Source organism: Meriones unguiculatus, chromosome 14 (genome assembly GCF_030254825.1).
Source record: "Meriones unguiculatus strain TT.TT164.6M chromosome 14, Bangor_MerUng_6.1, whole genome shotgun sequence".
In the NCBI taxonomy this organism is placed as follows: Eukaryota; Metazoa; Chordata; class Mammalia; order Rodentia; family Muridae; genus Meriones; species Meriones unguiculatus.
Genome location: NC_083361.1, coordinates 5,150,501 through 5,174,758, shown reverse-complemented (window position 1 = coordinate 5,174,758; position 24,258 = coordinate 5,150,501). Strand labels below are relative to the sequence as shown.

The 24,258-nt window shown below is 53.0% G+C and overlaps 1 protein-coding gene across 3 annotated transcripts in view; it reads left to right on the top strand.

Moving 5' to 3' along the window:
• Wdr62 (WD repeat domain 62) overlaps positions 1-24,145 on the top strand; it is a 40,441-nt gene extending 16,296 nt beyond the window's left edge. Inside the window, exons 10-33 of one of the 3 annotated variants that reach the window (XM_060366646.1) lie at positions 564-701; positions 2,445-2,623; positions 5,017-5,108; positions 6,964-7,089; positions 8,965-9,032; positions 9,110-9,231; positions 10,791-10,866; positions 11,468-11,579; positions 11,659-11,722; positions 12,223-12,348; positions 13,128-13,261; positions 15,826-15,878; positions 18,800-19,018; positions 19,427-19,492; positions 20,450-20,580; positions 20,845-20,957; positions 21,166-21,270; positions 21,455-21,586; positions 21,833-21,947; positions 22,042-22,171; positions 22,249-22,342; positions 22,444-23,106; positions 23,558-23,715; positions 23,802-24,145. In XM_060366646.1, the coding sequence (XP_060222629.1) occupies positions 564-701; positions 2,445-2,623; positions 5,017-5,108; positions 6,964-7,089; positions 8,965-9,032; positions 9,110-9,231; positions 10,791-10,866; positions 11,468-11,579; positions 11,659-11,722; positions 12,223-12,348; positions 13,128-13,261; positions 15,826-15,878; positions 18,800-19,018; positions 19,427-19,492; positions 20,450-20,580; positions 20,845-20,957; positions 21,166-21,270; positions 21,455-21,586; positions 21,833-21,947; positions 22,042-22,171; positions 22,249-22,342; positions 22,444-23,106; positions 23,558-23,715; positions 23,802-24,065 (3,480 nt within the window). In that variant the 3' untranslated portion in view covers positions 24,066-24,145. Of the gene's footprint in view, positions 1-563; positions 702-2,444; positions 2,624-5,016; positions 5,109-6,963; positions 7,090-8,964; positions 9,033-9,109; positions 9,232-10,790; positions 10,867-11,467; positions 11,580-11,658; positions 11,723-12,222; positions 12,349-13,127; positions 13,262-15,825; positions 15,879-18,799; positions 19,019-19,426; positions 19,493-20,449; positions 20,581-20,844; positions 20,958-21,165; positions 21,271-21,454; positions 21,587-21,832; positions 21,948-22,041; positions 22,172-22,248; positions 22,343-22,428; positions 23,107-23,557; positions 23,716-23,801 lie in introns of all 3 variants that reach the window. The other 2 variants (XM_060366645.1, XM_060366647.1) reach the window with 2 other exon arrangements.
• The last annotated feature ends 113 nt before the right edge of the window (positions 24,146-24,258 follow it).

Sequence of the window (24,258 nt, the reverse complement as noted above, 5' to 3'; positions counted from 1 at the left end):
CTCCATCCCCAGCCTGCTAATTATGAAATCACTCAGGGCACTTAGGTGACACCTGAGTTGTCAAAGGCACAGGAAATTATAGAATGAGAATATCCTATTCAATTTTTTTTCCACATCACACATACCAGAATTGAAGAGTGGCAATTACTCAGTTCTGAAAATGGTCACATACTTTTGTTTTCTGGGTTTTTTGTTTGTCTGTTTGTTTCTATTCGGGAAACACATGCACACATATTTTCAGACAGGGTCTCATTGTGTGGCCCTCGCTGGCCTCAAACTCACAGAGATGCACCTGCCTCTGCCCCTGAAGTGCTGTGATTAAAGGCAGGTACTGCTGCTCCTGGCTTGTTTTTTTGAGACAGAATCTTGTTATGTGGTCCTCAAAATGTTTTTTCTTTCTTTCTGTTTGAGACAAGGTTTCATGTAGCCCAGGCTAGTTTTGAACTCAGTATGTAGCTAAGTCTGAAATGAACTTCTGATCTTCCTGACTGACGGGATTGCAGGCGTAGTCCATGTCATCATCATCTGTCATTCCAGTGTTGCCTTGTTCTCTGGGACTGTAGGTGTATCCTGAATTTGAAGATCAGAGAGCTTGCCTGCCGTCCGGCTCTTTCCTGACTTGCTCCTCAGACAACACCATCCGCTTCTGGAATATGAATAGGAGCTCTGACGCTCAGTGGCGGAAAAACATCTTCAGCGATGTGAGTGGCTTCACGGCAGTCTGGGGTCTGGGAGTGTGCCGACTTCCCCGGGGAACCAGGGCGTTACAGGGCGTTAGGCCTCCCCAGGGGCAGCAACGGATGGAGCACCCTCATCCCTTCTTGTCTGTCTCTTTGTTCCTCCCTCCCTTTCCGTGGTGGGTGGCAGATCTGCCTCCTCTCTCCAGCATAGCCTTTGCTGGCGAGGTGTGCGCGGCCTCTCCAGGCGGCCCCACACACTGGGGTGGTCTTGCTTCCATGGTTGAGTAGCAACTCAGAAGAGTACGGTGAGCACCAGGGACGTGCCCCACGCCAGTGGCTGCCACACAGGAACCTCAGCTGGTGTGAGGGATGGGCTCTAGGGAGAGGCTGGGGAGAAGCAGTTGCTGAGGAAGTTTTAGTCGGTGCTGACCTTTTCTAGGGAGCAGAGACCTGAATCACTATTGTACCATTTGCTACAGCATCCATGTGGCACCTCCAAGTCTAGTGAGAGGCAGGCAGTGATTCAACAGCTGCAAGTCGTGCAAATACAAGTTTAGGGAGCACCGTGAAAGAAAGTGACAGGATGCTCATGCAGTGTGTAACACCAGCACGCCAGCCCAAGAGCTCCGCCAGCAGAAGCAGCGTCCTCTGAGAGAAACGCTTCAGCCTAGTATGGAGGGGGAGGGGTAAAAAGAGGAGGGGCAGACTCCACACCTGGGGAAAAACCTATGTAAAGGCCCCACAGTGACACAAAACTTGATGAATGTGAAAACCTTGAAAGGTCAGCATGGCAGCAGTAATGCAGGCCTCAAGTGCCGGGCATGAATGGTAACTGCCCCTTTGCTGCTTGCCCTCTGCAATCAGCAGCTCTGTCTTCTGTGATAAGAAATGTGAAACTTGCCAGGCACGCTGTCAGACACCATGAACCTGTGATTGGGAAGCAGAGGCAGGAGGATCAGGAGTTTGAGGCCAGCCTGGTTTCCAGGAGACCCTGTCTTATAAAAACAAAGTAACAACAACAGAAAAAAGAACATCTTAAAACTCTTGTGAAAGTGCGCTTTTCTCATGTGTAAAAGGGGTTTGTGGGCTAGAGGGGGATGGCTCAGCAACACTTGTTGCTCTCAGAGGACCAGGTTCAGCTCCCAGCACCCTGCGGCAGCTCACAACCAGTTAACTCCAGTTACTGAGGCTCCAGTGACTTTCCGGCCCCCTCAAACCCAGCACATGCATGGTGCACATACCTACGTGCAGGCAGAACACGCAGACACATTTAAGAGAAAGAAGTCTGGAGGCAGCTCATCCAGCTCCAGGAAGCTCTTAGAGACGCAAAGGCCCCCCTCTTCATTCTGTCACATAGATTGTAGCTGTCACCCTCATGAGCCAGTGTATCAGAGCCCTGTGGAGCCAGATGGGGAAGATTGCCCACGGAAGCATTCTCACTTGCTGTCCCTCTCAGTGTCCAAACTCTCGTCTAGCTGTTAGGAAGACAGTGCAGTGCAGTTTCTGTTCCCTGTGGGGAAGCTCCTGGCTCCCAGCTTGAGTTCTGTTCCTCAGGAAGATGATGCCAGGAGAGGCACCGAGCTCAGGTGTGTAAACGCCTCACAGGCTGACGTTGGCCTCTGTCCCACAGACCCTGCTGAAGGTGGTGTATGTGGAGAATGACACCCACACTGCTGACGTTGGCCTCTGTCCCACAGACCCTGCTGAAGGTGGTGTATGTGGAGAATGACACCCACACTGCTGACGTTGGCCTCTGTCCCACAGACCCTGCTGAAGGTGGTGTATGTGGAGAATGACACCCAGCACCTACAGGACATGTCTCACTTTCCAGACCGGGGCAGTGAGAACGGCACGCCCATGGATATGAAAGCCGGGGTTCGCGTCATGCAGGTCAGCCCCGACGGCCAGCACTTGGCTTCAGGCGACCGCAGTGGAAATCTGAGGCAAGTGGCCCTGGGGATGGCTGGTGGTCACGTCCTGGCCCCAGCAGGGGTTCTCAGGGCCCTGGGGAGGAGTCTTGGTCTTGGCACCTCAGCTGCTGGTGGAGAGTAAGGGACCATGGGCAGTAATGCAGCATCCCAGGACTTGAGCTGGGAGGGCCTTTCTGAAGGTATGCGGTCACGGCAGCTGTGTAGACCTGCCTCTGTACTGGACAGGGAGATTCATGAGACACTCTCACAGCCGCTGGGCACGAGGCTGAGATGCCAGTGGGAGGCGCTAGCTGTAAGGGCTGGGTACACTGAGGGTTCATTGGGTACAGCATAGAGAGCGCGGGGCTCACCCACCCCACAGGCTGTTCTTACTTTCACTTGGTGGTTTGGTTGTTTGTTTTGGTTGTTGGTTTGTGTGTATGTGTGTGTCTCTGTCTGTCTGACTGTCTATCTGTCCATGTGTCTCCTTGGAAGAGACTAAAAGGATTTAAGATGCCCTGGAGCTAAAGTTACAGGTGCTTATGAGCCACCCAACATTGGTGTTAGGAACCAAACTCGGGTCCTCTGGAGGAGCAGCCGTGCTGCTAACTGCTGAATCACCCCTCCAGCGCCTGGCGTGTTTATTTTAGACAGTCTTAAATAGCCAGGATGGCCTTAAACTAATTCTCCTGTTTCTGCCTCCTGAGTCCTGGGATGAGAGCTGTGTACCACTGTATCCAGATTTGTTTTTATTTTCACTGTATTATTTATTCATTTATTTGTCTGTGTGTGTGTGTCTGGGCGTGTAGTCTGTGTATATGTGGGTGTGTGTGCCTGTACAGAGGGAGAAGTAAGCTTTCTGTCACTGTTATACTTACTTTCTGAGACAGGCTCTCTCGGATCCTGAAACTCACTAGATCCCAGTAAGCCCCAGGGATCCCCTTGTTTCTGCCCCCACGTGCTAAGCTCCAGGCACATTGTACTGTGGCTAGCTTTTAACATGGCTATTGGGGATCCAGACTTAGATCCTCACACACAGCAAGCACTTACTCACTGAGCCGTCCCCCCAGCGCTGTGTTCAGGTTTGAGACGGGGCCTCATACTGTAGGCACCCTGAATGGCAGCCCAGTCTGGTCCTGAACTTGTGTCAGTCCTCCTGCCCCAGCCTCTAGAGTGCTAGGATTGTAGGACAGGCATGAGCAGCCATCATGCTTAGCTAATGTGTGCTAGCAGCACACGAGCTCTGTCCAGGAGACCAGGTTTAAGATGGTAAGTGCAGCTATGGCCATCTGAGCCTTGAAAGGAACTGCAAGTAGGGAAGAAACGGCAAAGCATGTGCCCCACAAAGGAGCAGCTAGCTACCCATGGGTAACAAGTGGGTAGTTTTTAATTTATGTGTGTCTTTGTGTGGAAGTCAGAGGACAAGCTCTGAGGGTCAGCTCTTTCCAGTGTGGCTCCTGAGGATTCTAATCATTGGTCTTGGCAGCAAGCGCCCTTCCTCACCATCTCTTTAGCCCTAGTGGTTTTGCTTGTTTGTTTCATTTTTCATGTGAAATTCTGTGATTGTTGTTTTTTAATTATTGGCAATTGTGATACCAATCATTGCATTAGGTGAGGTGAGTGTGTCATTAGACTGCACTTGGTGACAGCACTTCTTTGAGTGCTAACATGGGCGAACACTCTTGCCCCAGGCCTGGTGATGGCTGAGCACTGGGTGGACAAGAGGTTTGACCCCTCCCCACACCTGCTGTGTGTGAGCCCTGCTGTGGGTCTCTTTATACCTGGGTTAATTGAGACCAGAGAGACCAGGAAAGACTGGGCTGCACGCACGTGGCAGACTGCAGAGGAGCTTCCTGTAGTGGCAAAAGGAAGGAAAGTCTGCGTTTGAGACTGTTTAAGACTGAGGGATGAGCCAGTGTGGCGGTACAGGCCTGTAATCCCAGCACTCAGGAGGCGGAGGCAGGCAGGCCTCTGTGAGTTCCAGGCCAGCCTGGTCTACATGGTGAGTTCTAGGACAGCCAAGGCTACACAGAAAAACCCTGTTTTGGAAATAAAATTAGAGAAGAAGAAAGGTAAATCCATGAATGGGGTCTCTGACCTTTTGTTCTTTCCATCAGAGTCTGCCTATGTTATTTAGCTCTACAAAAATGCCCTTTGACACAAAGGACTATGGTCGGTCCCTGTGAACTACAGTAGGTTCATACCTGTGGTCTCCTTGGCTCTACCCTGTCGCATTACCACAGCCATGTTCTGGACGGGGGGTGTGGTTGGGCATCTCAGACTATTTGACTACATGACTGCAGTGCTAGCCTAGAGCCGGGTGGGGGCAGCGTGCACAGTGCGCTGTGGGATGAGTGGGCAGAATGGGCTGTGGACAGAGTGGGCAGTGGGCAGGGTACAGTTGGCAGTGTGTTTCTGTCTCCCAGGATCCACGAGCTGCACTTCATGGATGAGCTGATCAAGGTGGAGGCCCACGATGCTGAGGTGCTGTGCCTGGAGTATTCCAAGCCTGAGACAGGTGAGCCCACAGCAAGTGGAGATCAGGCGGGCAGGACCATGGGAAGCAGCAGCTGGTGGTTCGAAAGAGCCCTGTTGCTAGACTTTGGACCAAACTGGCTTGGACGCCACAAAGCAAGACAGCTGAAAGCTCATGCTGGTCCCAGAACCTCATCAAAGCCCAAGCTGAATGTGTGTGAGTGTGAGTGAGGATATGAATAAACATAACCCCAGGATATGAATGAGCTCGTTGTCTGCTAGATGGACAAACCTTTTAAAAAGTTAAGTACCAGGGCTGAAGAGATGGCTCAGTGGTTAAGAGCACTGTCTGTTCTTCCAAAGGACCTGAGTTCAATTCCCAGAAACCACATGGTAGCTTACAACTGTCTGTAAGGGATCTGATACCTTCACCGTAATGGACATAAAATAAAATTAAATAAATTATTAAAAAAAAAGTTAAGTGCCAAGCTTGGCAGTGGTGGTGCACACCTTTAATCCCAGCACTCGGGAGACAAAGTCAGGCAGATCTCTGCGAGTTCAAAGCCAGCCTGGTCTACAGAGAGAGTTCCAGGACAGCCAGGGCTACACAAAGAAACTAAAATAAATAAGTAAAAAAAGAATGGGTGAATGTTAAATTCCTACAGGGAAATTGCAAGATTGCTTACAAAGCTTTCATCTAAGTGCAGGTTTTCCCTTTAAATCTGGTCTAACCCTTTGAAGGTCTGCCTGCCTTCTCCGCTTTCCCCTCGCCATTCTATGCATGTGTGTCACACACGGGGTAAATAAGAGCATATACGTTTTGGTTTTGTGCTGGGTGGTGTGAGAGTCCAGGCATGATGTCGCCTGGCCCTCCAGGACCCTCAGGAGAGACCATCTCCATGTACATGGCTGTGTGCTGGGGCTGTAGCCCAGTGGTGGAGCATCACCCAACATTGTAGAGGCCTTGGGTCCCATCTGGTCACGTGCATCCGTACATACATGCACATGTATGCACACATGTAAAACACTGTAGTACACTTCTCAAACAGGTGTGTTCTACTTTGATACCGTGATGTTGTTTATACAGTGGTTCTTACTCAAATCCTGGTAGAGAGCAGAAGTCGGGTGAGGCTATAAACCCTCAAAGTTGGTCCCCAGTGACTGGTGTACTTCCTCCAGCAAGGCTCTACCTCCTGGAGGTTCCATTGTCTCCTCGCACAGGACTACGAGCCGGGAGCCAAGTGTTCACATGGGTGAACCTATGGGAACATTTCTCCTCAAAGCACCACTTTATCTGTCTAGGTGGAGGGAAACCCCGAGGTGGCAAGTGATGCTTTTCCATGCCGTCTTTCATTCTTCCATCTTCCATACCCCCGCCCATCAGACTCGTCCTTCTTCCCTGAGCTCTTTGGCCTCTGGCTCTGTTGTTAGAATTCAGCTCTACTAGGTGATCAGATCAGGCATAGTCTGAGGGCCAATAAGCCGGGAGGCCCAGTGAAAGGATTGTGGCTGAAAGTTGTCAGCAAGGCCTGGGGAGGCAAGACTCAGGGCTGGGGCCTGGTGTTAAGTGAGGCTAAGAGAATGCCTGGGCTTCCCATGGCTCCCCACAGAGGAGGGCTCACCAGGGGGTGTGCTGTGTGCAGAAGTATCTAAGAAGCGTGTGCGCATACATCAAGATTTGCCTTTGCTGAGCTGGTGGTAAGGTCGTGGGGGCTCTGGGAACAGACCACCCAGAGCCCAGGACTTGGCCCCTTCTTGGCTTCGGGCATCTTAGCTACAGCTCCAGAACCAAAGACTCCCTTCTTCAAGGACTGGCCATCTCAGTCTACCTGCTTCTCTGGGAGGCAGAAGCTCCTCTGTAGCCTTTGGCCACCCGGGTTTGTCCTCTCCACTCACAGGAGTGACTTTGCTGGCTTCAGCCAGTCGAGACCGGCTCATCCACGTGTTAAATGTGGAGAAGAACTACAACCTGGAGCAGACCCTGGACGACCACTCCTCCTCCATCACAGCCATTAAGTTTTCTGGTAAGCTCCTCGCCTCCCACTTCCTGGACCTCAGCAGATAGTCCTCTTTGGAATGCAGAGAGAGGAGTGGATCTAAAGACTGGGCTTTGGGGTTCACTGATTTATGAAAATGTCAAGGTTATCTTAAAAGTGAATAGGGATCTGGGCATGGCGGTGCATGCCTGCGATCCCAGCACTCAAGGAGGCAGAGGCAGGAGGAGCTCTGTGAGTCTGAGGCCAGCCTGGTCTACAAAGGTAGTCCAGGACAGCCAGGGCTGCACAGAGAAACCCTGTCTGGGGTGGGGTTAGGGGAACAGGTGGCAGGAGAGCGCCTCAGAGGCTGGCTGTTTGTTTTGTTTTTAGACTGGCTCACTGTGTAGTCCTGGCTGACTTGGAACGCACACAGGCATGCAGGCGACCACACATACACATAAAATACGTAAATAAAAAGTGAGCCGACAAGTGCAGCGTCACAGTCACACCCCTGTAGGGCAGCTGCTCCAGAGACCAAGGCAAGAGGACTGCCTGAGCTCCAGTACTCAGGCCAGCCGGCAGCCTGCTTTGCTTCTTGCCTTGACAAAACACCTGTCTAAAGCCACATTGAACGCATTTATTTTGCCTCACAGTTTAGGAGAAGCTAGAGTTCTTGGTCGGAAGGCATGACCTCAGGAGCAGGAGGAGCGTCCACAGTCAGGAGCAGACTCTGCATGCTGGGGCTGTGCAGGACACTGCTCCAGACGGCGCTGCCCACACTGTGGCCCCCCTCCTCAGCTGAGCTCTGCAGCGCTCCTCACACACCTGTGCTGTTGCCTGCGTGACTCCAAATGAGTTGGCACACATACCATCACAGAGGCCGAGGGGATGGCTCAGGGGAGATGCTTTCATGGGAGCATGTGACCTGACTTCTGGTCCCCAGCACCCACACAAAAGCACCTGTCACCCCAGTGTTAAGAAGTAGAACATGAGGATTCTGGGGGAGGTCTAGCCAATCGGTGAACTCCACCTGCACTGAAAGATGAAAGACCCTTCTCAGAAACTAATGTGGAAGAGGCAGGGGAGATGGCTCAGCTGGTAAAAAGGTGCTTGCCACCAAGCCTGAAGACCAGAGTTCAATCCCTAGAACCCACATGGTGGGAAGTGAGAACCAACTCCTGCAAATTGTCCTCTACCCTCTACATGTACACCATACACTGTGTATACAGTAAGTGTCTAAAAATGAGGTGGGAGGTGGCAGGAGGGTATCTGATGCAGTCTTTTAGCCGTCTGTGAAACGTATATCCAACCAGCTGTGGCAGCATGGGCCGGCACTTGGAGGAGGAAATAGCTGAATCTTTTAGACCATCCTCAGCTGTCTAACAAGGCTCTCAGGGGCCACCCAGACCGGCTCAGCCTACTGTGGAGCCATGGTTGACCTTGAGCTGGTCTCCTGCCCTTGATCTCAAGTGCTGGGATCATATCCCACACTGCTTTCACCTGTTACTCTGTTTTATCTGCAGTGCTGGGGCCTCGAGCATACCAAACAAGAGCTGTACCACTGAGCTCATCCCTGGCCCTTACTTGTCCTTGTTTTTTTGTGACAGGCTCTCCATAGCCAAGCTGGCCTAGAACTTGTGTTTCTTCTGCCTCAGCCTCCCAAGTGGTAGATTTCAGAGCGCTGGGGTTAACATGCACCACCAGCCCCAACTGTCAAAATGCTGTCCCCTCTGTCCCCTGTGTACTCCTGCTCTGCCCAGACCTGCCTCACACTGTGACTTAAGAGGCCTCCCCTCTGCTATTCACTTTTCTGATCCTTGAAGAGTCAGTTGCTTGCCCTGAAGTGGGATTTCCTGGCTCCTCATTTTCCCTCCTGAGTGGCATAGGGCAGTCCTGTCCAGCCCCTGCCTCCTCCTCTTCCAGGCACCAGAGATGTGCAGATGATCAGCTGTGGAGCTGACAAGAGCATCTACTTTCGCAGTGCCCAGCAGGTAAGTGGGGTGGCCTCCTTGGGGCTAAGGTCTGGGGCCTGTCAGGTGCCCTCTAAATGTTCCGCCTTCCCTGCCAGACCTCGGATGGGCTGCACTTTGTCCGTACCCACCACGTAGCAGAGAAGACCACCTTGTATGACATGGACATTGACATCACACAGAAGTATGTGGCAGTGGCCTGCCAGGACCGCAATGTGAGGTGAGGAGTTCCCTGTGCCTTGTCTTGGCCTGGCCCAGCTTGTATCCAGCCTGGCTCAGTGTGGCTCAGGCAGGTTTAACTTTCTTGCTGACTGTCTTTTCCCTGGCTGCCTGCCTTTTCTCCCTGCTCCTCTGCTCCCTGCAGAACTGCGAGGCTGACAGACCCAGCAAGTCAGGCCTCAAGCAGGGCCTGTGTCGCAACCACTGTAACAGCAGTTCTTAGAAAGGAGCTGAGGCCAGAGCAGCCTTCAGAAGAACTTTATTAGGAGAACCAAAGGCTCTTGGCCAGAGGCAGCCATGGTGAGGCGCTACGAAAGAGCCAGCGTGTATATAATATGACAGGGCCCTGAAGGTAGCGGCAGACCCACACTTCCCGGAATGTTGGGACAGGTACAGCCTCGCACTTAACACAGTGTGACGAGATTCTTGGTTTTTCAAGACAGCGTTTCTCTGTGCATCCGCCTGCCTCTGCCTCCGAGTGCCGGGACTGCATGTGTGCACCCACTCCTGGCTGTGTCACTAGAGTCTTACAGGGGAGAGAGATGGAATATTAGGAGAGTTAGGGCACTTACTGTGGAAAGCACAGTGGAGTCAGAAGAGAGGGGTAGGCCCTTCAGTTTCCAGAAGATTAGGAGAGGTACATTAGAAGCAGCACTGTGGGACCCCAAAAGGAGAGGCAGGCCCTTCAGTTGTGTAAGACAAAGTAGGTTTCTGTCCTAGAGGTTTCCAGAGGGTCTCAGGATGGGAGGTTTCATGTGACCTAGAAGTCACAAGGCACTGATAAAACTAGTTATAATTCAAGGTTGTCTCCCCGCTGTTGGGGAGGAAAGGAACTCGGCTCTGTGAGAGCTGCAAGGTCACAGCAGCTCTCAGCAGCTGAGGAAGACTGCAGGAGGACCTGGCCTGATTTCAAGGGGAAGAGGGTGTCGTTCAGAGGGTCTGCGTTCGTTTGTAATTGCAGCACTCGGGAGAAATATCCAGAGCTTAGGGCCAGCCTTAGCTATATAGCAAATGGGAGGTCACCGTGGCCTTCATGAGACCCTGTTTCACAAAGAAGAGGAGCAGCTCCACCAGCCTGCAGAAGACTTTGGGCTCTCCTGGGCCTCTGTGAGAATGGAGAAGTCACAGACTCAGAGCTCCTTCACCTGTCTTACTCGAGTCCTCTCTGGGCTGGAGAATGCTACTAGCCCAGCCCACTTCATGGAGCTCACAGTTCATAGAGGGGACAGTGTTAGAGCTCAGGGCTGAGATGAAGCAAGCCTTTGGAATCTGGGTGGCCTGAAGGCGGCTCAGGGCTATCAGGGTTGGCCCGGGAAATGTGCTCTGTACTTCCTTCATGTGGTCCCTCCACCTGGAGCTAAGCCCGTAGCTTAGCTCACTGTAAAGGGGAGCAGACATCATGTCGCGGTACTCCAGGACATAACTTCAGCTCGAGGTGGGACTCCCACCTAGGCGTCAGGTGGAGACAAGAAGTTCCAGGGGCCTCTGGAGCAGAGGGCAGCAATGCCAGGAGGAAAGGGTGATGTCTTCTGCTCCCACATGGCATCCCCCCTTCCCCAGGGTCTACAACACGGTGAGTGGGAAACAGAAGAAGTGCTACAAGGGCACCCAGGGCGACGAAGGGTCCCTGCTGAAGGTGAGTGAGAAGCCACACGTACCCAACAGAGCCACCCTTCCTCCTCAGGTCTGTGTCCTTCCTCACATAGCACGCTAAATGGCACCCTCTCAGGCCTGGCCAGCCTAGGCTGCTCGAGTTGGAGTAGACGGAGGGAGCCTCTGTTTGCACAGTGAGCTCTAGTTTGGGTGACAACAGGGCGTGGTTGGAAGAAGCAGAGAGACCTCCATTCCTCTCCTGGCTTGTCCTCCCACAGGACACGGGACAGGTGGACCCATCTCAGAGACGCTGGCCCAAGGTAGTTGTTCTGAGTTCAGGCTCCCAGAACAGATCCCAGCTGTGCCTCAGGCTGACTGACCTTGGGCAGCTTCTGTCCTAGGGTTGAAGAGAGGGTTACGTTTGCAGGCCCAGCACGCAGCCCAGGGCCTGGCCCCGCCATTTCTGCTCTGGTAGCTGTGAGTTCTTCACTGGCACTTCCTGCCCTGCCAGGCTGGCTCACAAGAGCCTCTTGAGTGTTCAGCACAGAGAGGTGCTCAGTCAGGGCTAGCGCTGAGAGGTTTGACCAGGCTTCCCAATGGGGATCAAGCAAGCACCCTGAGCTGAAATGTGACTCTTCCTTCAGGTCCACGTGGACCCCTCGGGCACCTTCCTGGCCACAAGCTGCTCCGACAAAAGCATCTCAGTGATTGACTTTTATTCAGGCGAGTGTGTTGCCAAGATGTTTGGCCACTCAGGTAGGTGTTTGACCATCTCTGCCACCATCCCTGCTTCCACAGTCTGACCCAGAGTGTGATGGCCTCACCCTTCTTGCAGAAATTGTCACTGGCATGAAGTTCACCTATGACTGCCGCCACTTGATCACAGTTTCTGGAGACAGGTGGGACAAGTGTGGGGGCTGCCCCTGGGCGAGCCTCCCGCTAGGAGTAGGTGTGCATCACGGGGCCCCGGCATGCTGTCTTCAGCCTGTGGAGAGCTGCAGAACTCCCAGCTTCCTCTCCCCTTGGACAGTCTGCACCTTGAGTCACATCCAGATCTGTCATTTTCTTGTGACGTTGGACAGGCCCTTTCCCCTCTCCGAGCCTCAGTTTGCTCTGTAAAGGGGAGATGGTACCCTGTCCTCTGAGGTTGATTGGTCCTGGGGAGGTCTCTTTTGTTTCTCCCTTTGATTTGCCACCGTTCTGCCCAAAGCCAGGTTTCTTGAGTCTTGGGGCCCCAAAGCTGGCCCTAGTTTGCTGGGATCCCCGGACCTTGAGCCAGGGCTAAGCTGAGAAGGTGTTGGGAGTGTGATCTTGGCCGTGGTGGTGTGGGGACTCTAGGCTCAGGCATGGAGTGGCTGCCGTGTGCCCTTTCCTCTGCTCTTTGTTGTGCTCTGTGCAGCTGTGTGTTCATCTGGCACCTGGGCCCAGAGATCACCACCAACATGAAGCAGCACCTGCTGGAGATCAACCACCGAGAGCAGCAGCAGCAGCAGCCCAAGGACCAGAAATGGAGCAGCCCTCCCAGGTCCTGCCAGCCCCACCAGGGAAGTGGCCAAGGCCAAGAAAGCCTGGTAGTCTTATCCTAGTGGGAATGTCAGGCTTTAGGAACAGTTCCAAAAAGTTCTAAAGTGTAGAAGCCTCATGCCTAGTGAGCACAGTGATGGGGGACTAGAAGGCTCCACCCCCATCGTGGAGAGGGGTGCTCAGAGGGCACCCTGAGTGTGCTCTTACCCTTCTGCACAGAGCTGCTCCCTCACTTACCTGAGCCCCCAAGCACATTTCCGTAGTCGGATGCCTCTCTCAGACTACTTTGGAGTGAACCCCACAGTGACTGTAGATACAGTCTGCCATCTAGCCCAGGCTGGCCACGAACTCAAGGTAGGCCTCCTGCCTCAGTCTCCAAGTGTTGAGATTTTAGGTATGAGCCACAGTGCCTGGCTCAAGTTCTGGTTTACGATTGAAGGTGTTGGGGAATATTGATTTTTAGCAGGAATTTTTAGAGGTTTCTTCTCTGCTCTGGGTCTATCCCGGTCTACCTCTCACCACAGAGGCTTTGCCATAGCTTCCATGCGGGCTCCCAGGTGCCTGTGAGGACTGGCAGGACCTAAGGTGGTGTTGGAGATGGCATAGGCTGAGGCACCAAGGGAACGGGTTCCCTTTGCTACGTAGCTTTGAGGCTGATGATACCCTGCCATATGGCTACCAGCAGAGTCACAGCTGAAGCTCTGGATAGGCCCAGCTTCAGACAAGTCCCCATCTCACCCATTTCCCTGTGTTTCTCTCCTCTCTGTGTCCTTCCCAAAGCCAGGAGACATATGCATGCATACCCAGCGAGATTCGCTCCTTGAGCCCTGGAGAGCAGACGGAAGACGAGATGGAGGAGGAGTGTGACCCAGAAGAGCTGCTGAAAACACCGTCCAAAGAGAGCCTGGATCCAGGTCAGGGAAGGGGACCATGGCCTGGGTCAAAAATATTGGTGTATAGTTGAGCTAACGAGAAAATGTTTTGTTTGATGTAACTGAAAAATCTAGAATGCTAGTTTTAGCTCTGCTGGGTCCAGGTAGTCAGCTGGTATTAAAAGAAAGATGCTTTCCCTCTGAGTGTTGTGCACATGCCTGTCACCCAGCATGTCACCCAGCGTTTAGCTACGTAGTGAGTTGAGGCTAGCCTGCTTGACATGAGACTTTAAAAACAACATAGGGGGCTGGAGAGCTGGCTCAGTGGTTAAGAGAGCTGGCTGCTCTTCCATTGGACCAGGGTTCATTTCCCAGCACCCACATGGCAGCTCACAGCTGTCTGTAACTCCAGTTCCAGGGCATCTGATTCCCTCACACACATACGTGTAGTCAAAAGACCAACTTACATAAAATGAAAATAAAGAAATTACTAAAAAAGAAAAGCGATTGGGTGGGGTGTGGTGGTGTATGCCTTTAGTCCCAGAGCAGGAAGAGTTTAAGGCTGGCCTGATTTACATAGTAAGTTCAGGACAGGCTGCACTACATAGAGAGAGAAACCTTGTATCCAGAGAGAGAGAGAGAAATTTTGCTGAGCAACTCCATGGTTGCTCACACTTATAACCCAGCACTTAGGAGGATGAAGAAGGCAGATTGCAAGTTCCAGGCCAGCCAAAAAGAAAAGGAAGATCTTTTTCTCCATCCTCTGTCTCCACTTTTCTTCACATTGCCCTTGTACTCAGGCAGACTTTTTCGAGGTGGGAAGAGGCCTCTATCAGCTGTAGGTTTATAAACCCTACAGAGACATGAACACTTTTCTAATACTCAAGCAAAGTTCTGGAGTTGTGACTCATGTTCCTGGCGTAAATTGTGACCCATTTCAGCATCAGTTGCCATGATCATCCTACAGGCTGCAGCTAAGGGAGTTTCCCCCAAAGGGTTTCCCAGGGAAAGGCAGGGTTCCGCTCCTCTGTGAAAGAGAGAACACTAGCTCCATTTGATGAAAGGTTAGCTGTGTGCCTGCTCCCCTGCATCTGCCCTCGTGCAAGATGGTTGCTCACGTTCCCAGCATCAGGATCGGCTGAAGAGGAGAGATCGTTCCTCCTACATATTTCCCTTAGGAGATGCGCCCGGCAGGCCCTGTGGTGATGCTCAGGAGGTTGAGGCAGGAGGACTGTAATCTCAGAACCAGCCTGGGACTTAGTGAGGCCCTCCCTGTGTCACAAAAAAAGGGCTGAGGATGTAGCCTTTGGTTGAGCATTTGCCTGGTGTGTGTGAGATCCTGGGTTCAGTCTTCGGTCCCACACGCAAATACATAAAGAGAAAGCTTTTCCTCGGAGGCCACCTGCAGGCTTCGCAGGGAGTTTACTGGCCACAATTCCTCCGCCCAGGAGAGGCTGGAAACAGTGGCAGAACAGTTTGCAGGGTGGCTCTGCCTAGGGGATGGAAGGATTGGGCCTTCCTGAACACAACAGCAGTGTGAGAGTTCAGCTGGAAAATGCAGGTGTGATTGGCTTGTTAGCTCCCTCACTCCAAGTCTGCTGTCCCATGCTGACCACTCTTACTAGGCTGGTTTGGCTTGCTGGCTTTGCGCTGAACATCATAATCTGAGTGCACTGCAGTGTGACGCACCCTCTCTCATCCGAAAGTCTTGGTATACTGTAGCTACTGTGGCACAACTTTCTCCCCTCAGAAACCACTCATCTGAAGGGATCTGAGCGGGTGTAAAGCCCTACCTTTAACAGCTTCCTCGCCGAGTTATTCCCACGAAAGTGGGCATTTAGTTTTTCCTCTTTTTTTTTTTTTTTTTTTTTTTTTTTTGTCTGTCTGTTTTTCAAAATGGGTTTCTCTGTGTAGCCCTGGCTGTCCTGGAACTAGTTCTCTGTAGACCGGCTGGCCTGGAAGTCACAGAGGTCTGCCTGCCTTTGCTTCCCGAGTTCGGGATTACCACCACCTCCCCGTTGGTTTTTCTAATTTCATACTGTGTTATTGTGGAAGGGGCACCCGTCTCTCCTGGACCCCTACTCGGGCAGTTGAGGATTGTTCCTGAACAGACACACTGGGGCCTGACGTCAGCACTTTTTCTTATTTATTTATTTTAAAAGGGAATCCCAAGAGTGCTCCAAATTCAGTTGGATGTCCTAACCAAAATGGTGTGCCTGTGCTCCCCTCCCTCATCCCCATCGTGCTAGGGACTGAAATCAGGGTCCTGCACACACCAAGGCAACACCACAGCTGAGCCCCACCATGGCCCTCCCCCACAGCCTTGGTTTTGGTCTTCTAAAACAGGCTTTGTAGCCTGGCCTGGCCTGGAGCTCTTGCTTCTCCTCCTCGGCCTCCTGAATGCTGAGACTATGCCCTGTGCCCACCCCACCCCAATAGCTAGACTCGGTCAGTCTTAGGAGCTTACAGCATACCTTATTATCTAGGTTGAGGCTAGTGTCCTCTGGGTTCCCGTGCCACCACTTTTGGAGACTGCCCAGTTGTGAGTGTGGTCCATTCATCTCTGGGGCTGCCTGACCTCTCTTTGTCTCCACATATGTCCGCAGATCCTCAGTGCCTGCTGACCAATAGCAAGCTGCCCCTCTGGGCGAAGCGCCTGGTGAGTGTACTGGGGGAATGGGAGACTTCGTGGAGAGCAGAGGGGGAGCCCTTCCCCCACCTCCCTTCAGGGAGTCCTTTTCTTGGAGAACCCATCATCCTTTCGGTCTGAGCTGAGGCAGCTCTTGGCTCACACACCATCTGCCCCATGCCTGCCGCTGTTCTGGCCATTGGAGGGGCCCACAGGGCAAGAGATGGTTTCCTTCCAGGCCTGCTCAGCTGTGAAGGGAGGTGGAGCAGCAGGGACCACATTAAGTAAGCCATGTAATATATGGAGCGACGCATGCGAGAGGGGAAGACACCAGGAAGGGAAAATAAGGACTGTTCGGGATGTCAGCTCAGTACCAGGTGGCATCTGGTGAAGTCTTGTGGAGCCTGAGAATGTAGTGATGGGAAACAGGCCAAGGGAAGCAGGCAAGAGGCCTAGAAGAGAGGGTGGGGGCTGGAGAAGAGAACACGGGGACTCTAGAGAGAATTCAGAGATGGGGCCGTTCACTTGGATATGAGGAAAAGAGAAACTACCATGGTGTCGGAGAGAGGGAATGGCCGACACGGATGAGGGACACAGACTAGTTGCTGGGGAGGAGAGGCTGCTTGCAGAGCCCTGACTCTAGCCAGAGCTGCCGGTCCAGGCCAACAGTCTACCCCAGCTATTCAAAGGGACTCACACCCAGCGTTGAAAGGGTGGAAGGAGGAGGGTGATCTGGAGTTGAAGGCCAGCCTGGGCTATCGGAGACTGTCTAACACAGTAATAGGGCGGGGGTGTAGCTCAGTCAGTGCTTGTTGGCGCTTGCAAAGCCCTAGGCTTGATCCTCAGCGAGTGTAAGCCAGGTGTGATGCGCATCTGTGGTCCATTCATCTCTGGGGCTGCCTGACCTCTCTAATCCCGGCACCTGACAGGATTAGTTCATCCTCTGCAGCGTAGCGAGTTCTAGGCCAGCCAGGAGTGTGTGAGACCTTGTCTCAGCAACAAACAAAATAGAAGTGACAAGTAAAATGGGAGCCAGTGAGTTGAGGTTATAACTCAGTGAAGCCTCAGGTTTAATCTCCAGGACTGCAAAACACAAAACAAAAGTTTTATGAGTTTACTTTAGCCCAAGGCCATACCTAAAGTCAAGGCCTGTACGGCAGGCCTGGCTGTGCTTGCCCAGGCCCTCTCCCTACATCACAGTTACATTATAGATAATCAACAGACTTTCACAGGGTGCCTAACTTCATTCCAGCCCTTCAGTCTCTCGCTGAAGCTTCACTTGTATGGAAATAACTAGCTACTATTGTAAGACCTGGGGTCTCACAGCTCAGGAGTTCAAGATCGCGCCCTTTCCAGAAACTCTCCCAGACCAAGACTGTTGCAAAAGCAAGAGGTTTATTAACCATTGCACAATGGGGTCACCCCTGCCGGTTAGCAAAGAGTGGCACCGGGAGACAAAGGCCTTTAGGTTTTAAAAGAAAAATTGCGGGAAATTTGAAGTTGCAGTTTTGGCAACTTAGGATTGGATGAGGAAGTTATAAAGTAAGATAATTGGTTAGGCTTAGGTGCTCAAGCTTGGCCAGTCCTGCCAAGTGTGGATGCAGCTACAATTGAAGGTGGGGGTGGTTAGCTCATCCTTGAAGATTAGGGCTCTTGGCTGAAGGTCAAAAGCTACTCAGAAGAAGTCTAGGTTTGTTGCTAAGAAACGCTATCTCAAAGACAAGGGTCTGGTCCTTCTTTTGCTGAGTGAAAGTCATTGCTTGCTTGCCTTTTTTTCTATCTGTCCTCACAGATAGGGTCACATTCCTCCATTCTCTGGAAAGGTACTAAGAGGCTTTAGCTTAACCTGGACCTAAAACTCAAAACTATAGGCTTTAGAAGACATATAGTTTACAAAGTTAGCCTAACCCTTTCACTATATTTTATTGTTGGGTTTTATATTTAAATTTCCTGAAAAATAATTGTATTTTATATTGTGAAACTTTTGAATATTAAAAAAAAAAATCAGCTAGGCAGTAGTGGTGCACTCCTTTTAATCTCAGCACTTGGGAGGCAGAGGCAGGTGGATCTCTGAGTTCAAGGCCAGCCTGGTCTACAGAGCGAATTCTAGGACAGCCAGGACTACACAGAGAAAATATGTCACAAAAACAGACAAACAAACAAAAGCACTTCACTGAAGCAGGGGATTTACTATCCCTATTTCACAGACAGGAAATTTGAGGCCCAGAGAAGTTAAGTGCCTACTCAGCTAGCCATCCCACAGCTGGACATTAGAAAATGTTCCTCTCCAGCAATAGCTTTGGTGGGCACAGTTGGCAGGTTAGGACGGGGCTGTGTTTGGGCGTGTTTGAGCTAACAGAATGTGTTGGAATACAAGTGAAGTGGGAGGGACAGACCGAGGGCGGGGAGGGGAATGATGCCACTGTTTGGGGCCTAAGAAACTGCAGAGTCCTGGCTGGTAAGGCCTCAGGAGGGCCAGGTAAGGGGGATCAGAAGCAGGGTACCCTGGGGGCTGGAGAGATGGCTCAGAGGGCAGGAGTTCAACCACATGGAGGCTCACAACCATCTATAATGACATCTGGTGCCCTCTTCTGACATGCAGGTGTACGTGCAGGCAGAGCACTGGATGCATAATAAATAAATCTTTAAAAAAAAAAAAAAAGTAGAGTCCCCAGCATAGTGACTGAGACAGCCATGTGGAGAGGTGGCACAGCCTCTGTGAAGTTTTGAGCTGGCCTGGTGGGGCACCTACAACCCCAGCTGGATCAGAGCTGAATCCATACGAAGTTCCAGCCATCATGGGCTATAGGTTTGACCTATCTGAAAGAAAATAGATAGGAAGCTGTTTCTTAAAGGGCTGTAAAGTCAGGAGACGGGATGAGTTCTGTGTAGCCTCCTTGAGTGTAGTGAGCATGGGGCTAGCTGCCTGACTGCTGTCCCTGTTCCTCAAGCTCGGAGATGACGATGTGACAGACAGCTCAGCTTTCCACGCCAAGCGCAGCTACCAGCCACATGGCCGCTGGGCAGAGAGGGCCGAGCAGGAACCCCTCAAGACCATCCTGGATGCCCGAGCCCTGGATTCCTACTTTACACCCATGAAGCCTGATAACCTAGAAGACTCTGTTCTGGACTCAGAGGAGCCACCGAGCCTGGCAGGCTTGCTAAGTGAGGTACATCCTGTCCCCCCAAGCCCACCAGCAGTGCCTGTGCTGTGGCTGTCCACTCCAGGGGTGAGGAGAGAGGGTTATAGGGGAAGGTGGAGGGCAGAAGGGCGAGTCCAGGGCATATGAGCAAGCTTTTGGAGTGGATCACTTAGGGGTTAAGAGCTTGGGGCCCCGAACAGGCTTTTCTTCTGAATGGGCAGTGCTCAAGCGGGCAGAGCCCTGGAGTAGCCCCTCCCTGCCTCCGTGGCCTGAGGTAAAAGGCTTGCCTCTTGTCTTAGTTTTCCACAAATGGTCTGTTGTGTTCCCTGCCTCGGAGGTCTCACAGATGCAGGGCTCGGCTCTTAGTCTTCTAGAGTAAGGAAAAGTGATCTTTCCCTGTTCTAATATATACGTTTCCTCTTTACTGTGATGCAGTGCTCACACGGTAATGGACATATGTCTCAGGGAGAAGGCTTGGCGAGCTACCCTCGTCACCCAGAGGTACTTGCCACACTCATCACACAAAACATTTTCTGTCTCCTGGAAAATCTCTCGTGACCCTAAGTCAGCACCTCCCACCCCACCTGAGGGAGCCTGTATTCTGACCTCTCCCCGTGAACTGGTTCGTGTATTTTTGTTGATGGTGTTTTTTGAGACAGGCTGGGCTGGCCATGAACTCGGACCATCTGCCTCTGCCTCCAGAGAGCTGGGATTTAATGTCTGCATCACTGCGCCTGCCCAGCTAGTGCTTTGCTTATTCTTGACTGTCCTGTAAGCAGACAGAGGGTTAGGCCTCCCCTGGCCTTAGGCCACAGCTTGTTGGCATTAGTTTTTAAATATTTATGTTTCTTATGTCTTCTTCTCCCTACTCCACCCAGTCCCTTCCAACACCCCAATGCCAGGTAAGAGAGAGAAAGGGATAGTGGAAGAGAGGGTGCAGTTCTTTCTTAGCTAGCTGCTTCCTGCTGGTTAGGGTCATCAGGTTCCTTGGAGCCAGTCCAACCCTTGTTTCAGGAGATTTTCAACTTTACACAACAGCAACCAAAAACAGCATGGAGGAAGCAGGAGCAGGCTTGTTCTTTTTCCTTTCTGGGCTTTGGCATTTATTCCCTCTCCAGAGTCCTCAGATTTAAACCGTCTACAGCTGGCAAAGAGCTCCTTTCAGGGCCCACATGAGGCAAATAGTCCGATGCTGTGGACAGTCTGAATCAGTCCCATATCCCACACATGGGACCAAATCAAGACCATGTTTATATCTGCAGTAGCACTCACACCTCATCTGTGAAGGGGCTGCTGATGCCCAGGTGGAGACGTCTGGCTGAGTGGTGCCTGTCATGCTGTCCCTGACGTGATGTCTGGGGTGGGGGCTGTGGGTCACTGCTCGTGGTATAACTTGCAGTAGCGTTCAAGGGCCTGGGTAAACCTGCACCTCAGAATGGCTCTGCTCTTCCCTCCCAGTCAGAGAATTCCCAAGAGGACAGCCGAGGACATCCCTCCTTCTTGCCTCTACAGAGGGAATCCACTGAGACGAGAGAATGCATCCTCTGCTCCCCAGAGGCAGAGGTGACAGTCAAAGGCAGGCACAGGTGAATGTTGTGTGCACCAAGGGAGCCATAGCTGGAGAGGGGGCACCCTTGTGACAGGTCCCACCTGGAAGAGCTCTCCTCTCCAGTGGCCTGTGGGAGTGGGCATAGGTAAGGTGAGGAGCTCTCTCACAGTCCGCTGCAGCCTCCATTTCCTTGGTTGGAGGAGGCAGGAGAGGCTGAGGTGGCCTCTAGGAGCAGGGTGTGGGCATCAGGGTTGTGGGCAGGGGCGAGTTGTTAATGCCAGCTTAATTGTTAACCCTGACGGTGCTGCACGGAGTACTACGAGGACGAGGACGAGGACGAGGCAGGAGCAGACCAGCAGGGCGACTCCTATCTCAGGGTCTCCTCCGTTAGCTCAAAGGATCAGAGCCCACCCGAGGGTGAGTGGGGAGCAAGCAGGCGCCCTTGAGGCCTGTGATGGCCCCGTTCTCCAACATGGAGAATGCCACAGAAGATGCTGAGCACCCATAAAAACATGCAGTGATGCCTATCACCCCCATCCTCCAGACGGAGAAACAAAACCCAAAGCAGCTGAGCAATGTGCCCTGTTTCCCCAGAGCATTCTCCTGACCCTGCTCTGTTCTTCAGACTCTGGGGAGTCGGAGGCTGAATTGGAGTGCAGCTTTGCCCATTTCTCAGCTCCACGCACAGACCCCGGCCCTCACCTCAACAGGGCGATGCCCCGTGAACCAGGTAAGCCAGGTAGAGGCCCCTGTGAGCCCTGAGCCTCAGTTTCCTCAAGGGAAGACTGGCATTTCCTCCTCAACCTAGTAGCAACTGGGTGTGTGACAGGTGAGTCTGGATTCCTCCGCTGTGGAGTGGCGTCTGCCGTGACTCAGTACTGACAACTCCTCTCTCCACCCCGCCTCCCATCCAGAGCAGCGGAGTACAGAAGAGCTTTCTCAGCCTGAGGTGGCAGACATGGCCAGCAGCTCCTTACCCCAGACCCCTGAGCAGGAGAAGTTCCTCCGCCACCATTTTGAGACCCTTACTGATGCCCCTACTGAAGGTAGGACCTGACCTTGTACCCATATCGTGTGTGTGTGTGTGTGTGTGTGTGTGTGTGTGTGTGTGTGTATGTGTGTGTGTGTGTGTCCGTCCAGAGCCAGGCACAGTGTGGGTGTCCTTGGAATAGTCTTCCTGGTAGGGTAGTGAAGGCCAGGAGAGGTGGGTGAGCAGACAGCTTGGCCCCACACTCCACACCTGAGGCATTTGAGATGTCAGCAGGCCTGAGGGCCAATGGATGTCTTTCTAGAGCTCTTTCGTGGACCACTGGGAGACATAAAGATTTCAGAGGTTGATGACTTCTTCCTCAGTCCCCGGCTGAGCATCTCCACCCAGTTCCTCTCACGCCTCCAGAAGCCCTCCAGGTAGAAGCCAGTGACCCCTACCCCTCCCTTTACCCCCAGTGACCCCAGGCTAAGACCACATGAGCGTGTCTTTCACACCTGGATTCCTCCCCAGGTTCCCTCCCCGGCTGCCCCTGCACCTTATGAAGTCTCCAGAGGTCAAGCCCACAGGCCAAGGGGGCAGCCAGCCCAGAGCAAGGCTCCTGAGAGCAGGTACTGGCTACATGTCCTCAGATGGGACCAATGTGAGTATTGGGGTCACTCTCAGGACATGGGGCTGTAAGCCAGGAGGCCTAGTCCTTATCACAGACTGTGCTTGCAGGTCCTTCCGGGGCAGAAAGCTGAGGAGACTCCGGAGGCCTTGTGTCTACCAAGTGAATGTCCCCACCCCCAGAGGAACAGCCCTGGATGCCCAGGTGAGCCACGGGCAGTGTCCTTTCAGACACTTTCTAGGGCAGGACTCTGAGGTAGGTGTGCGAGTAAACCGTCTACTTTCTCACAGCCACATCCTTTGCAGGCCTGGCGTCCCGTGCCTGTTCCTCCATGCCACCTACAGACAGGAAGCCTCTAACACCCACATCTGTACCTGCTGCAGGCCTGGACCAGAGCATCTGTGCCCCCTCTGTGTGTTCTTACCTGGAGACCACAGCTAGCTCACATGCCAAGATAACACGCAGAATCTCTCTTGGGGACAGCGAGGGCCCTGTGACAGATGAGCTGTCCAGGGCACTTCACAAGCCTGTATCCATGGGAGAATTGGTTTCCCCGGACCAGGAACTCCACGCTGACCCCACCACAGTGACCTCCACTTCTAGCATTCAAGGCCAAGAGCCTGCCTTGCCTTCCTGGGGCAACCATGAGGCCCGGGCCAACCTGAAACTGACCTTATCCAGTGTCTGTGACCAGCTCCTCTGTCTGCCCACTGTGGAGCCACCCACCACACAGGGATGGTCTCAGGAGCCTGTGGACACCCAGCCTGGTGTGGCAGTGACAGCAACCAGCTTCCCAGCACCCAGCCCCGTGGATGCGAGCACCCTGAGACTCCACAGCTCTGTGTTTCTCCCAAAGGCCTCAGCCTCTGTGCCCCTTACCCCTCCTGCTCATCCCAGCAACCTCCAACTTGTAGAGAGCCGATCCAGGATGCCTGGGAGCAGTGCTGCGCCCCCGGAGCCCGCTGCCGGTGAGTACTGCCCTTGGGACATAGAGCCCAAGCCCACTTCCTGCACTGCTGCCTCATCTCCCACGTGGGACCCTCAGCCTAGTCACAGGGACTGTGCTGGTCATCCATCCATCCGTTCACTCATTAACGTAGTCAACGAGCATATGCTGGGCTTAGTTCTAGGTCCTTGGGCACATGAGACGTGGTGGTGAACAAGGACAGAGGGTTGACTCCTTCACTAGGGGTGCCCAGACAGACATCTAAGTGTCAGATGGTCACAAGATGACACAAGCTACTGAGAGAAAGAAGGGGTCAGCAGTGTAGCTTTACGGAGGTTATGGCCTCCAGAGCCCCGTGGGGAGGAGGAGCCTCAGGGACCGTGGGTGCCAAGGCCAACAGTCATTGACCCAGCCACCTGGCCTCTCTCAGGCCATCTGGAAAGTCACCAGCTCTTCACCCCTCTCCACCGCAGATGCACCAAGTGCGATCCCGGGCAGCCCTGGACACGCTGGGGAGCCAGAGCCACCCGCTGAGGCCCTGCCCGCAGCACTCCTTGATCTGGGCAGTGTGGGGCCAGTCTTGCACAGGCTGCGCACTGCCTTCCAGGAAGCTCTGGACCTTCACCGAATGGTAAGCTGAGGAGCCATGGCAGGCTGGGAGAGAGGTGAGGGCTCCCTGCCCTCTGATGCCCCTCATAAGCTCACCATCCCTTACAGTTGGTCTCCAGCAACCAGCCGGGGGCCGAGCACCAACAGGCACAGACCGAGCTGGCCTCCGCCTTCCACTGGATCCACAGCCAGCTGGAAGCCAGCAACTGGATGGCTGCCCCTAACTTGGCCAGACCTCACACACTGCCTAACCCAGATCCTCCGTCCCCACCTACACTCTGTCCCCTGGCCAGCCCAAACCTGCAGGCCCTGCTGGAACACTACTCAGAACTGCTAGTACAGGCTGTGAGAAGGAAGGCACGGGGCGACTGAGAGCCTGCAGCCCTCTCCCAAAGCCCTCCTGTTCTGAAGGAATAGACTTGTGAGCAAATAAACTACACTTGTTTCCACAACCTGTCCTGTCTGCAAAGCCCTCCTCAGTGGATGCAGAGAGAGGATAGAGGGCCCCTGCGTGGATGAGCCAGCTTGGAAACTTAGCTTTGCGTTAGCTCCAGGCCCTGTTGTG